Source organism: Nicotiana sylvestris, chromosome 6, assembly GCF_000393655.2.
Source record: "Nicotiana sylvestris chromosome 6, ASM39365v2, whole genome shotgun sequence".
Classification (NCBI taxonomy): Eukaryota; Viridiplantae; Streptophyta; class Magnoliopsida; order Solanales; family Solanaceae; genus Nicotiana; species Nicotiana sylvestris.
The window spans coordinates 169,947,469-169,962,400 of NC_091062.1; the positions used below are offsets into that span (position 1 = coordinate 169,947,469).

Sequence of the window (14,932 nt, forward strand, 5' to 3'; positions counted from 1 at the left end):
CATGCCTTAAGCCATAGCTCAAACACATAGGGGGCAGAGGTTTGGGATTCATAAATAGAAACAGGCAGAAAGAAATCAGCATGCTAATTTAAGTGTTGAACTCTACAGAAACAGTAAGTAGGCATGGATACAAAAGTAGTAAATAAACACATTGTCATGGTGCTAAAGCTTAAATCAGAACATACCAGTTTCAAAGAAACAAATAGAGAAAAGTAGTAGGTCTTGTAAACAGGCCATGATGCAAGCAAATAAGAGAGAATACTATTGTGTGTAAGTGTAATTTCAGATGAAAACTATGAGTGAGGGATCGATCCTTGTGCTAATGAAAGAGTAGTGCATTTATAGTGTGAAAAATAGGCAGCAATAAGGTAAGAAAATAATTAATGGACTGGGGTATCAATTAAAAATCAATCAATACAAGATTTCCCATTATTAAGGAACTCAAATTAAAATGGGAAAACTATTTAAGGGAAGAAATCAAATAAACATCATGTGCAAAGCATACATATATGGGTAAATACATAAGAAGTTACTTAAGGGCAGAATTTTGAAATACACGGTTACATAAATAAGGTAAGAAAAAATCAATTAGTAGCCAGTAAATCAAGGATCAAAGATTTTGTAATCACTAGTCCATGAGTGAACCAAGTCAGAAAAGCTGAGAAAAGTTTTAACTTAAGTCGAGTCACAGGAAAATCAGCAAACAAGGAAAGAAATTAATCAAACCTATACAGAAGGAAGTTTGAACTAATCACAAATTTGAAAGTCATTTTAGAGGGAAGTTCAGCATATATAAAGAGCATACAAACATAATAAGCTGAAAGAAAATGACGTGTCATTGCAAAATCTGTAGATAATAGACTACAAGAGCATGGTAGTCACATAGGTTAGCAATGTAGAAGAGAAGTAGCATCAAATATCATACAAAAGGTCCAGTGTAAAAGACCTTAGAAGAGTTTAGTGGAAAATCAGAATTGCTTAAAGAGTTAGAGGTTGAAAGATTTCGAGATTCAGTTGAGAAACAAATTCAGAAAATCGAAATAGTTAGGGTTTCTAAAATCAGAGGGTTTTAAAGATGAAGAACAAACACATCACATAGCCAATGCTCTCAAACCCAGATGAACCCCAAATTCTAGGGTTTTACCATCAATTGAGTGCCGAGATGAGAGGACAAGTAATCAAGAAGAAGACACTAGTCGAAAACAAGTTCAAAGATCTCAGAAGGGAACTGGGGCCTTCGACATGCTCTTTCAGTAATGGAAACTCATGAGAAACATAGTAAAAGAGTAACATGCGAATTACAGTAGAAGAGCTCAAAGAAACATAGTAGAAGAAGCTAATAAGAAACATAGTAGAAGAAGACTAATCAGAACACAGTAGGAGAAACATATAAAGAAATATGGTAGAAGAAACTAATTAAGAACACAGTAGAATAAACTTAATAAGAAACTCACAGAGAACACAGTAGATGAAACGTAGTAAAAAAAAAACACAAAAGAAAAATAAAATCAGAGAAGCCTCTAAATAACTCAGAAACCCTAGGTCGGAAAAAAAATAAAGGGTTTTGAAAACATAGCTTTGAAAGAAATATCAAGAAATCGTTTAAAAACTTAGAGAAAAAACGGATCTGGAACAGATCTAAAGAGATCATAAAAACCTCAAAAGTTAGGGTTTCAGAGGAACCCAAACGGTGAGAAAGGCCTGGATCAAAGAAGGAGGAATCGAAGCCAGGCTCGAAACAGACATAGCTTGTCGGAGCAAGGCCGAAGATGGCCATAAAACTTGAATCAAAGAGGCCTGGACGAAGCTTCTTTGTGGTCAGGCCATGAAACCTTAGTAAACGAGCGTGTATGCACCATGGAAGGTTGGTAGGCGGTTAGATCACCATAGATTAAGGCCAGGAGATGGCCAGAGAAAATGGATGAGACTCATCTGAGAGAAGGGGGAAGGGGAAGGTTCTAGAGAGAACCAGAGATAGAGAGATAGAGAGAGAGTCGGTTGAGTGAGGGAAATGAGCGGGGTTTGGGGGGGTCGTTTGGTTTAATTTAGGAAGGGTGAATGGTGGTCGTTGATCATTTTGATCAATGGCCTGGATTAAATGGGGATCTGGGCGGATTATTCAAACGCGTTGTGGGTCAGGTAGATTTAGGATTTGGGCTGGGTAATTGGGTTTGAGATTGGGTTTAATTAGGGGTTCAAATCTGGCCAAAATTGAAGTGAAATGGGCTAATATTTAAATAGCCACTTTTTCACTTTTTAATTTATAAAAATAGTAAAATAATTTCTGGGAGTAAATTAAAGGTACTAAAATATTTAATAATACATAATTATAAAACTAAAAATACTGAAGTTAATTTTTGTAAATATAAACACCATTAAATATTAAAAAGGCTAATATCGCAATTACGTGCAATTTAGCTTTAAAAATACTAAATAAATTTATAAAAAATATGCAAAAATTATTTTAGCTATATTTAATAAAAATATGAGAATCCAATATATGAATCACCAAAAATGAGAATTTTGGGAACAATTATTGTGTTTTTCTTGCTAAAATAAGGCAATAAATTGATTTAAAAATCCTTAAAATTAAGAGAAAAATATTAAAACCTTGGGACATACTTATATATGCATATTCATGCTATTTTGAAAGTATTTTACATAGAAAAATATACAAGGAAAAATTGGGTATCAACAGCTGCTCCTCTTTTCCCGGGAAGGATGAAAGAGTTGTCGGGTAAAGGTATGGTGGCCAATTTTGACCGAACAAAAGGGTTTAGACTTAGGCCATACTCTAGTTTTTGAGCTGCCTACATATCCCTAGTTTTACAGGAATCAGGCCATATGTAGTTCAGGATCCGTCGGTGGAGTAGACCTGATGGAAATTTTCAAGAACGGACGCAATATTCAGGTTGGGGTGGATGGCTGAAATCTGATAGGGATGCAGGAATTGGAGAGGTATCGCTCCTGCGGAGATGGTTGTTGCTCGCCGGTTTACCTACAAATAAACAATATAAGAATATATTGTGCGTAAAATTAAACATGATGCAAATTCCCCTCGGACCATGAATGTTTGTCCTCTAACGGTTAGGATGACGTCCTCAGACCATGGTATCCTGGGCCATGAAGCGTATAATAAAGGATTCGCATGCCATGAAATGATGCCTTTAAACCATAATGCCTTTGAATAATGATATGTAAGAGATTAAAAAGAAAAAAAGGTGGGGTCTTCGGGCCATGGCATGGTGTTCTCAGGCTATGAAAATGGTGCCTCCGAACAATGACGCCTTTGGACAATTTGGCAATCTTTCAGCCCATGAGATGCAAATGTAGAGGTAGCGATCTTTCAGCCCATGAGATGCAAATGTAGAGGTGGCGATCTTTCATCCATGCAAATGTAGAGGTGGCGATCTTTCAGCCAATGCAAATGTAAATAAGGTGGCACTAGAGGTGGCGATCTTTCAGCCAATGCAAATGTAAATAAGGTGGCACTCTTTCAGCCAATACAAATGCAAATAGGGTGGCGATCTTTCAGCCAATGCAAATGTAAATATGGTGGCAATCTTTCAGCCAATGCAAATGTAAAAGTGGCGATCTTTCAGCCAATGCGAATGTAAAAGTGGCGATATTTCAGCCAATGCAAATGTAAATAGGGTGGAGATCTTTCAGCCAATGCAAATGTAAATAAGGTGGCGATCTTTCAGCCAATGCAAATGTAATTAAGGTGGCGATCTTTCAGCCAATGCAAATGTAAATAGGGTGGTGATCTTTCAACCAATGCAAATGTAAATGAGGTGGCGATCTTCCAGCCATGCCGATAGAGGTAGAGCTTAACCTCGAAAGGTAGAATGGTAGCTTTATGCAATGCAAAAATGCAGATGGAGACAGAGCTTAGTCTCGGAAGGCAGAATGGTAGCCTTATGCAATGCAGAAATGCAGATGGAGATAGAGCATAGTCTCGGAAGGCAGAATGGTAGCCTTATGCAGGAAGTAAAGGCAAACAATAATAGAATTTTTTTAGCTGATAGCGAATTGCGATATTGTGACTGCTGGGGATACTGTGTCTGCCGGGGACACTGCGTGCGGATATCAGCTGTGAGTAAGTGCAACGGTTTTGAGAGTCGTATTTTTGAGCGATGTGAGTCTCGTGGGTGTATATTATATTTGATGATTTTGCAACTCAAGTGCATACATCCAAAGAAAAATTGTGAGTTTTGTAAAGGGGGGAGGTTAGTTCGTATCCCCGTTGGCTCTGCTTGACCTGCTCGGCTTGGATCTAATGATACTGTACGTATCATTGGCGTTGCTAAACAAAGTGATTTCAGAAATAAACATGCATGATTTTGTAAAAAATATGACATAAGTGTATAATCAAGAACAACTTTTAGATGAACCGGCGACTGTGACGTGGTCTAAGACATTGCAACCTTCCTTGTTATGAAATTTTGAGGGTCCTCCTCAAAATTCTACCCCAGTTTACTGGGTTGCTACTTCTGATTGTTGCTAGCAATGATTGGCTGAAATTAACTTTGGAATTTTGAGGGTCCTCCTCAAAATTCTACCCTAGTTTCCAACTGCAGGGGGAAATGAAAGTTTTGTTGAATTGTGACCGAACCCATAGGGCTACCTATATATCCCCTCTTAAACGGGAATCAGGTCAGGCATAGTTCAAATTACATCACAAAGGAAAGAATAAAGATTACACATAGTAGTGCTTGACTGCATATGAGTTGATCGGCTTTGGCCAGACTTTTTCGTCCATTTCCGCAAGTATGAGGGCTCCTCCTTTTAGAACTCGGTAAATCATGTACGGACCCTGCCAGTTGGGAGAGAATTTCCCTTTGGCTTCATCTTGATGCGAGAAAATTTTCTTTAACACCAGCTGCCCCGGTGTGAACTGTCTTAGCTTGACTCTTTTGTTGAAGGCTCTGGACATCCTGTTCTGATAAAGCTGACCATGGCAAACTGCATTCATTCTCTTTCCATCTATAAAAGCTAGCTGCTCGTAAAGATTTTTACCCATTCTGCATCGTCTAGCTTTGCTTCCTGTATGATTCTTTATGAGGGAATTTCCACCTCGGCGGGAATGACGGCTTCTGTACCATAAACCAGCATATAGGGGGTTGCCCCGGTTGATGTGTGGACTGTGGTGAGGTATCCCAAAAGCAAATGATAGCTTCTCGTTCCACTTCTTATGCTTCTCTATCATTTTCCTTAGTATCTTCTTGATATTCTTATTGGCGGCTTCTACTACTCCCTTCATCTGAGGTTTGTAGGCTGTAGAATTCTTGTGTTTGATTTTGAAGGTTTCACACATGGCTTTCATCAGGTCACTGTTGAGATTGGAACCATTATCAGTGATGATTGATTCCGGAATCCCGAACCGACAAACGGTATGGTCGCGGACGAAGTCTGCCACGACTTTCTTAGTCATTGCTTTGTAAGATGCTGCTTCGACCCATTTGGTGAAATAGTCAATTGCTACTAGGATAAACTTGTGCCCGTTGGAGGCGGCAGGCACGATTGGTCCAATAACATCCATTCCCCAGGCAGCGAACGACCACAGTGAGCTTGTTGTAGTAAGCTTGCTTGGAGGTACCTTTATCATGTCTGCATGTATCTTACAACAGTGGCATTTTTGGACATACTAGATGCAGTCCGTCTCCATAGTCATCCAAAAGTAACTAGCACGGAGTATCTTCTTGGGTAAGACAAAACCGTTCATATGCGGGCCGCAGGTCCCAGCATGGATTTCTTCTAGTAGTTTAGATGCTTCCTTCGCATAAACACACCTTAGTAATCCTAAATCAAGAGTCCTCTTATATAGGATTCCTCCGCTATGAAAGAAATTGTTGGACAACCTTCGAAGTATGCGCTTCTGAGTAGTGTTCGCAAGTTCTGGGCATTCTCCTTTTGCCAAATATTCCTTGATATCATCAATCCAAGGCTTTCCATATGCTTCTTCTTCGACATGAGCACATTAAGCTGGCTGATCATAGATCTTTACCGAAATAGGATCAATGAAGTTCTTGTCTGGATGTTGTATCGTGAATGATAGGGTGGCCAATGCATCGGCGAACTCATTTTGGATTCTGGGAACATGTTGGAATTTTTTCTTTGTGAACCTCTTTCTCAATTCTTGTACATGATGCAAATAAGGGAGTATCTTGGAGTTTTTGGTCGCCCATTCTTCTCGGACCTGTGTATAAGCAAGTCTGAATCCCCCATTACTAGCAACTCTTGAATGTTCATGTCGATGACCATTTTGAGACCTAAGATGCAGGCTTCATACTCAACCTTATTGTTGGTGCACGGGAATCTGAGTTTGGCAAACACCGGATAATGCTTATCGATTTCCGATACGAGGACTGCTCCTATGCCAACTCCCTTGAAGTTTGTTGCTCCGTCGAAAAACATTCTCCAACCGACATAGAATTCTGCAATATCTTATCCTATGAATGATACCTCTTCGTCATGAAAATACATTTTTAGGGGTTCGTATTCTCCATCTATGGAGTTTTCAGCAAGGTGATTTGCTAGTGCCTGTCCCTTGATTTCCTACTGAGTTATGTATACAATGTGAAATTTACTCAACAAGATTTGCCACTTGGATAGCTTTCTAGTGGGCATGGGCTTCTGGAAGATATACTTCAAAGGATCCATCCTTGATATGAGATATGTAGTATAGGCACAGAAGTAGTGCCTCAACTTCTGAACTACACAAGTTATAGCATAACAGGTGCACTCTAATAGAGAATATTGGCCTCGTACGGGGTGAACTTCTTACTAAGGTAATAGATGGCATATTCCATCCTCCCCATTTTATCATGTTGACCCAGAACACAACCGAATGCTCCATCTAATACTGCGAGGTAGAGTAATAGAGGTCTACCTGGCTCCGGGGGGACCAAGACTGGTAGTGTTGACAGGTACTCCTTGATTTTGTCGAAGGCCTTTTGGCAGTCATCAATCTATTTGGTAGCGGCCTCCTTCTTCAACATCTTAAAGATTGGCTCACAGATAAATGTAGATTGTGCTATGAACCAGCCGATATAGTTAAGTCTCCCCAAGAAACTCATTACGTCCTTCTTGTTCTTTGGCGGTGGCAACTCTTGAATAGCTTTGACCTTTGATGGATCCAGTTCTATTCCTCAGCGACTTACAATGAACCCAAGTAGTTTTTTGACAGGAACCCCAAATGCGCACTTTGCGGGATTCAGTTTTAGGTTGTACCTTCTCAGTCTATTGAAGAACTTCCTCAAATCTTTCATGTGATCAGTGGCTTTCTTGGACTTGATGATAACATCGTCTACATATACTTCGATCTCCTTGTGTATCATATCGTGGAAAATGGTGGTCATGGCCCTCATGTAGGTGGCCCCAACATTTTTTAATCCAAACGGCATTATCTTGTAACAGTACATCCCCCATGGCGTAATGAAAGTCATTTTCTCAGCATCCTATTCATCCATCCAGATCTGATGATATCCCTCAAAACAATCTACAAACGACTGCAACTCATGCCTGGCGCATTGTCGATCAGGATGTGTATGTTTGGCAAGGGGAAGTCGTCTTTTGGACTGGCCTGGTTGAGATCCTGGTAGTCGACACAGACTCTGACCTTCTCATCCTTCTTTGGTACTGGCACGATGTTGGCTAACCACGTCGGATATTCTATTACCCTAAGAAACTTGACTTTGACATGCTTAGTGACTTCTTCTTTGATTTTCAAACTCATATCAGGCTTGAACTTTCTGAGTTTTTGCTTTACCGGCAGACATGTCGGATCAGTTGGCAATTTGTGTGCCATAATGGATGTACTCAGACCAGTCATGTCATCATACGACCAAGCGAATATGTCTTCATATTCCCTTAGAAATTCCGAGTGTTCCTTCTTTTCTGATGGTGATAAGTGGACACTAATTCTCGTTTCTTTGACGTTCTCTGCATCTCCCAGGTTAACAATCTCGGTCTCGTCCAGGTTGGACTTAGGATTGTTCTCAAAATTGTCAACTTCCTTAGCAATCTCTTCCGGTATTTCATCTTCCTCTGAATCTGTGTCCGTTTGTTGCGTTGTCTCATTGCATGTCACAGTCATTGGTTCATCAAGATAAGTAATAGTAATGTTGTATAAGCAAAGTATTGAGAGAGAATAATAAGAGTAAGATTTATTGGGAAATCGAAATACTTTGAAAAAAATTCCATAACTGTTTTGAACATTGAAGATCTTATTGCGAAATTTTAAAATGTGAAAGGAAAGTCAACTAGTAAAAATGACAGATAGTGCATGATGCTTGTTCAGCCTTGTTACCCCGTGGCTTTCCGGGCTCTGGTGGTTCTGATAGTCTAGTTATTGAGGCATGCTCCTCTGCTCACTGCCTGTATAGAAGGGCCTTCCTCCCCCTCCTCCTCGAAAACAACACAACAATCCATATCATTGTCTTCCAGGAACAAATTCCTTACTTTTGCAAGCGCTTTCTCTTCTTCTGACCCATAGATAACATCGGCTGGCTAGAAAGTCTGCTTTAAATGTGGTATTGGCTGCTCCAGTGGATAGTAAGAACCGCTCCATGGTGGCGACTAGTTGTTGAATTCCTCCCAAGGGTACTCATATCCCAGACCAAAGGTGGTGCCATGTTTCTTTAGTTTGATAGGCTTAGCGATTCCTTGGAGGTTTTTGCCAAGTCCTTTGCCAGGTTTGTATCCGCTATAGTTAAATATGCTTTCAATTTTATTGTCCCACCATTTGTCCTTGTCGACGGCGTTGACTCGCTCGATGTGGTGATAGGTCTCCCCGCCTATCTTTCTTCTGCCTCCGATTGCTGGGATGGTCTGGCGACTGTATATGGGATTGCTATCGTCGCCGTGAATGGTCACCTCTTGGTGGTTCCACTCAAATTTCACTGCCTGATGTAGTGTTGACGCTACGGCCCCAGTAGCATAAATCCACGGTCATCCCAATAACAAATTGTAAGATGCTAGTATGTCTATTACTTGAAAATTAACATTGAACCAAGTAGGCCCTATTTGCAAACACAGGCTGATTTCGCCAATGGTGGACCTTTGGGAACCGTCGAAAGCTTTGACGTTGATGGCCCCATCCTTGATCTCATGCAGCCCTTTTCCTAATGTCCTGAGATTTACCAATGGACAAATGTTAAGGCTGGACCCTCCATCAATCAGGACTCTGGTGATAAAATAACCTTCGCATTTCACGGTGATGTGCAACGCCTTGTTGTGACTCAACCTTTCTGGTGGCAGCTCATCTTCATGAAAAGTGATCATGTGACTTTCCAATACCTGCCCTACCATGTTTGCCATCTCTACTCCGGAGATGTTTCTTGGTACATATGCCTCACTTAGTACCTTTAATAGAGCATTCTTGTGTGCCTCAGAATTTTGTAGCAAAGCATGTATGGAGATCTGCGCCGGTGTTTTGTTCAGCTGGTCGATGACCGAGTATTCCTTGGCCGTATCTTTATCCAAAGATCATCTGGACCCGTCTCAATGATGGGTGACCGATTGGAGGCCTACTTGCTTAACTCAGCTAGGTGTTCCGGGGTATAGACCCTACCAGTTCTTGTCATACCCTGTGCGGCAAGAGTTTCCTCGAACCTAACCTTGCCTTTCCTACTTGCCTCAGTTGTATAGTCCCATAGTATATCCTTTGTGGGGAATGGCATCACGGCTGACTTTGCTACTGGGATCGGCGTGGCTATCTTCACCCCAAACGGAACATGTTCCTTGGGTGGTAAAACTGCAACTTCGAATGGTGTAGGTGAATTTGTTGGTGACACAAATTCGACCTCAATCGGCGTTGGTGCCTTTGCAGAGGATGGTGCTTCAAACTCAAGTGGCATGGACATATTTACCTCGGCGTCCCAGACGGCTGAATCTGGACTACAATCGGATTAAGGGTGACTATTGGCTCCTTTGGATCGTCGCCTTCTATGATCAAACTGATCAATCCCTTGGGGTCCCAATCATCCTCTATTTCAATCATGTTAACATCTTCACTCTTATGGTCTAGCAGAGGGTCATTGCGGACATTTGGAGCAGGTTCCTTTGCCACAATAATTTTTTTGTCAATCAGATCCTGGATCTTGTCTTTTAGGGAGCGACATTCGTCGATGGTGTGTCCTTTGATGCCACAGGATTTGTTTGGATTAACCCACTGAGAAGGGTTATCAGGGTTTATAGCAGGGATATGGGTGACATAACCGGCAGCTTTGAGCCTTTCGTACAACTGGTCAATGGGTTTGGCAATGGTTGTATACTGTTTAGGAGGTCTGCGGTCAAAATTTAATCGAGATCTAGGGAAGTTTTGGCGTTTAGGAGGTGATTGATGGTGGGATAGTTGTGCATTGTAGGCTTGGTAAACATGTGCGGGTTGGGAATATCTGGGTGAAGTATGTAGATATGTGGGAGGTGGAGGTGATTGATAAGTGGGCGGTAGAGCTTGGTAAGAGGGTGAGGGTGCCTGGTAGTTCGGAGTAGGCTAATATGTGAGTGGAGGCATTGGATAGGTTTGGTATTTGATGGGGGATTTGGTTCTCTGTGCCACCATTACAGCACCTACGTCCCTTTTCTTGGACGTACCACTAGAATGTAAAGCTTTATCAGTAGCTTGAAAGGCTTCAAAGTTTGTAACCATACCACTTTTGATGCCTTCTTCGATCCTTTCTCCCAACTTGATAATATTAGAAAATTTGTGGCTCCCAATCATCATCAGCCTTTCATAATACTGCAGGTCCTGAGCCCGGACAAAGAATTTGTTCATCTGTTCCTCTTCTAAGGTAGGTCTGACCTTAGCAACTTCGGACCTCAGCGAGAAGCATACTCGCAAAACGTTTCTGTAGGCTTCTTCTTTAGATTCTGAATGTAGAACACATCCGGTGCATTCTCCGTGTTGAACCTGAACCTGTCCATAAAGTTGGACGCCATGCTTACCCAGTTTGACCATTTCTTCGAATCTTGGCTAATGTACCAAGACAAAGCATATCCTTTCAAGCTTCTCATGAAAAGCTTCATGCAGATTCTCTCGTCTTTCCCTACTCCAACCAGCTTGTCACAGTACGTTCTCATATGGACCCTTGGATCTTCTGTACCATCAAACATTTTGAACATCGAAGGTTTGTACCCCTCGGGCAGTTCAACATTGGGTTGTATGCAGAGATCTTCATAGTTCAACCCTTCAATCCCCTTACTTCCTTCGACGCCCTGGATCCTGCTGGTCAATTTCTTAAGTTCTTCAGCCAGATTCCTGATGAGTGAGTCTTTATCATCAGACTCGGGTGTGCTTGAGATGGGTTGGGTGGAGTGTGGCACGGTCCCCACGTAGATGGGGTTGTTATGATGGGTGTGAAAGTGGTCATTTGTGGAACTCGAAGGTTCTGGGATGAGCAGTGGAGTATTGTTGGAGGTGTGGCAAGTGTTGCAGTGGTGGTGAGGAGCGGGATGGTGTGGTGGCTTCGGGATATTTTGTGAAGGTCTGGGGTTCTGAGCATTTGGGAAATTAACGTCGGGAGTGGGGGGGATGACATATTCGCCAGATTCCGGACCTGATCAAGTTCTTTTTGGAATTTCAGTAGCTTTTGATCAAGCTGGGATGCACCTTCTTTGGAAACCTGAGTACCATGAGTGACCTCTACCTGTTCAGTTGAGCTTTCCTTTCTGGCGTTGTTCGAATCTTCCATCTTCCCTTTGTTCTTGCTTCTGATAGGATTAAGAGGAGGAGTGGGTAGAGGGCCCCTGGATCTCGTTGAATAAGATGATGTTGCCAGAGTGCACGAACTAACATTTGGGGAGGGGAATAAATAAACAAAAGTAAAAACAAAAAAAAAGCTAACAAGTCAGTGAGGATTATAAGAAAATGTTGCGATATTTAAACACATAGTGCAAGAATGTAAATCATGTCCTATTTGGGAGCCTCTTTGTGCCCGAGGTAGGCCTAGCAACAAGTTGATTTGGAGAACTTAGAATGCTAAATGCCTCATTTTATTGATAAAACGTAGACGAATCCCAAATTGACCCTAAATAGCTGGAAATAAAAATATCACTAATGGTCGTTAGCCTTATTACATTTCTTAAAGCAAAAGAAAAAACTCATATCTATTTGGTCCCGGAAGGACCTTCCCCAGACTCGACATCTTTGGCTCCGTCGAACAGCTTTCCCAGCTCACGAAGTCCCAGCAATAGGTAGGCTCTGGCTAGATGTCTGCCCTCATTTCCCTCAGCATTTTGGCAATCATCGATCCTTTTGAGGAACTTCCTTTCTAGCTCCACTATGCCTCGCTCCAAGTATCTCAGTCGCTTGTTGGCACTAACAGCCATGTCTTTCCAATCCTTGATAAACTTTTGGTTGGCTTCTTGTATCTCACGGTGCTCGCTTTCACATTCTCGGATCCTCTTGAGTTGATTGTATTTGACTTGTGCCTCGTCCTTCTCATCTATGATCTTGTGGCCCCTAGCAAGTCCTGGCTGACCCAGACCATCGTGATTAGATTCCAACCAGCCTGAATAGTATGGAGTACAATCAGCATGGTATCTGTCTAGTTCGATAGTGTCTCTTCCCATGATGATCTTGCAATGCCACATATGCTGAGCTTGGCACTTATAAGGACTGTCATCAACTTGGAAGTCAGCCCGGAAGTGACTCATCTTGTCTACCCTTGGTATAACCTACTTCCTACCAGCCTGTCTCATTACTCGGAGAGGGACATAAGGGTAGGTTCCTCTCAGACTGATTAGTATCAGAAACGGCATATCCCTGGATCGGACGATGAACTCCTCAGTAGGGAACCACTCGAACATCCATTGTACTTGATCCTCAGTCAGATTTTCAAACATCTCTAACCATCCCTTGGTGTCTTCTGGCTGGGCGAACATGTTGGGCATGTAGTTCATTCGTTACGGATGATGGAAAGCGATATGATCATCCCAGTCTCTTCGCTGAATTTCCTATCGGTATTCACCCCTTTGGAGATGCTCCATGATCCAAAGCTGAAGTAGAAAATTGCAGCCCTCGAAGCGTTCGGCCCTCATTGACACTTCTCCAAGGCTCGGTATATCTCCGCAATAATCATGGGCATATTGCTGAATGGTTGCCCACCAATTACCTCCATTAGAGTTTTGATTACCATAGCTAGCCTGGTGTGGATCCTGGCTTTCTTCATTGGAAACACTATCATCCCCAGGAAGCAAAACATGAAAACAAAGACCCTTCGGTGAATATGCCCCAATGATGTGAGGGCGAACTCGTCAGGATAAGTACGGTAAGATTTGTTGTGATCGTACCTCTCGTACAAATAATCAAAGGGAATATATGACTCTTTCAAGCATATCAAGTCTGGATTCTTCTTTAGACCCATCATTTTAAGGAAACCTCTACCCTTGCAATTTTCCGACATTAACAAACCCGGAGTTTCCCATGGTATACCAGCTAGTCGCCGAAGCGGAACACAGGCCTATCACAATCCCAGAACAGAGTAACAACTTCTATGATCTTGTTGTTAGGTTGTACTTCCAGAAGAGAAGGTAGATTTCCTAGGTATTTCCGGACAAGAGTCTGATCACTGGAATGAAGATCCTCCCACCAGCTTATAATTTTGGGTGGATGTTGGTGACCATGCCGAATCTGGGGACTTCGTGCCTCATATTTCTGCAAGACAAAAGGGTTAGGCCCTTACCCCTACCAGACTCGACTATTAAATATCAATAATTGGCATAAAATATTTAGTTCTCCAAATAAATGCACAGAACATGATGGTGTCCGTTTGGGTTTTAGGGAAACCCAGTGGACTTTGGACAAGGCTATCTTAAAGAGTCATTATGTGGACAACATAACTGACTCGGCTAGGTTTGACCATGATGCATGCACAATTAAATAGAGTAAGGTTTCTATAGGGTTTTAGACTGTTACCCTTGAGCGGACAACTCAAAGGGGAAAGGCACGGAACCATCGACTACACCGTTGATCGACTGATTTTACCGCAAATACGCCTTTTCTGGATTTAAAGGGGTGATAATATCGGAAGAGCGCAACCACTCATTATAAGTGTTGCTATGGTATTTTGTTTGGCACGAGTGGAATATAATATTGAGCATGATTATGCAACAATTAAAGCAGGTTGTCACATATTTGCACGTTAGGAGAGCAGTAAATACAATAGTTTTTTTCATAATTTAAAGCGGTAAAGGAAAGTAATAAGGGAATGAAACAAAAAAACAAGTCAGTTTTTCAATTGAAAAGAAAAATTGAATGCTTGAAAGAAATAAATAGATAATTATGCATAAAGAAGCATAAATTAACCATAATAGTCTGAAGTGGTAAAAGCCTAAGAATCCCCAACAGAGTTGCAATGCTGTCGCGAAATAGGGTTTATGACATTTGGGAGGACAACTCATTCCCTTTTGGGAATTTGGGTTTGCATTTGAAGAGTCACCACCTAATGATTAAGGTGCATAAGGACACCAAGAAGGTTTGATTTTAGTAACCAGAGATTGGGTAAGGGAATGAAATTATTCCAAGGGGGAAGGTGTTAGGCACCCCTCAGAATCCACTAGTGTGATTCCCGACCAGACTATTGTTGTGAATTTAGGTGCAAATAACATGTAGGCAAATAGAACTTCAAATAAGAGGGGATTTTCACATAATGGTTACAAACAAAATTGGAAAGAATTAAAAGGAAGCTGATTTTCTTAAAAGAAATAGTTTGAAATCTTTAGAAGAAACAAAGAAACAAAAGGGAAAAGGGGGGTCCTAGGTTTATTAATAATATGGATCACCCCACACAACATCCGGTAATCATTCCTCAGTGAGGGGCTACACGAGACGTTATCGTGTGGTCGTCATATCCATATCTACCCTTTCCCACCCCGTTAAGGTATTGATGCGTGAAATGGTCTCGATTACTTAATGCATGCTATTACC

General features: G+C 41.6%; 1 protein-coding gene across 1 annotated transcript; it reads right to left on the reverse strand.

The window, feature by feature from the left end:
- Nucleotides 1–7,501: 7,501 nt before the first annotated feature.
- Nucleotides 7,502–8,098, reverse strand: LOC138871668 (uncharacterized). The gene has a single exon (XM_070149562.1). It carries the CDS (start codon nucleotides 8,096–8,098, stop codon nucleotides 7,502–7,504), a length of 597 nt encoding a protein of 198 aa, XP_070005663.1.
- Between the last annotated feature and the right edge of the window lie 6,834 nt (nucleotides 8,099–14,932).

Bases quoted from the DNA above. Each gene is read 5' to 3' on its own strand.
- LOC138871668 (XM_070149562.1), bottom strand. From the start codon at position 8,098: ATGACTGTGACATGCAATGAGACAACGCAACAAACGGACACAGATTCA.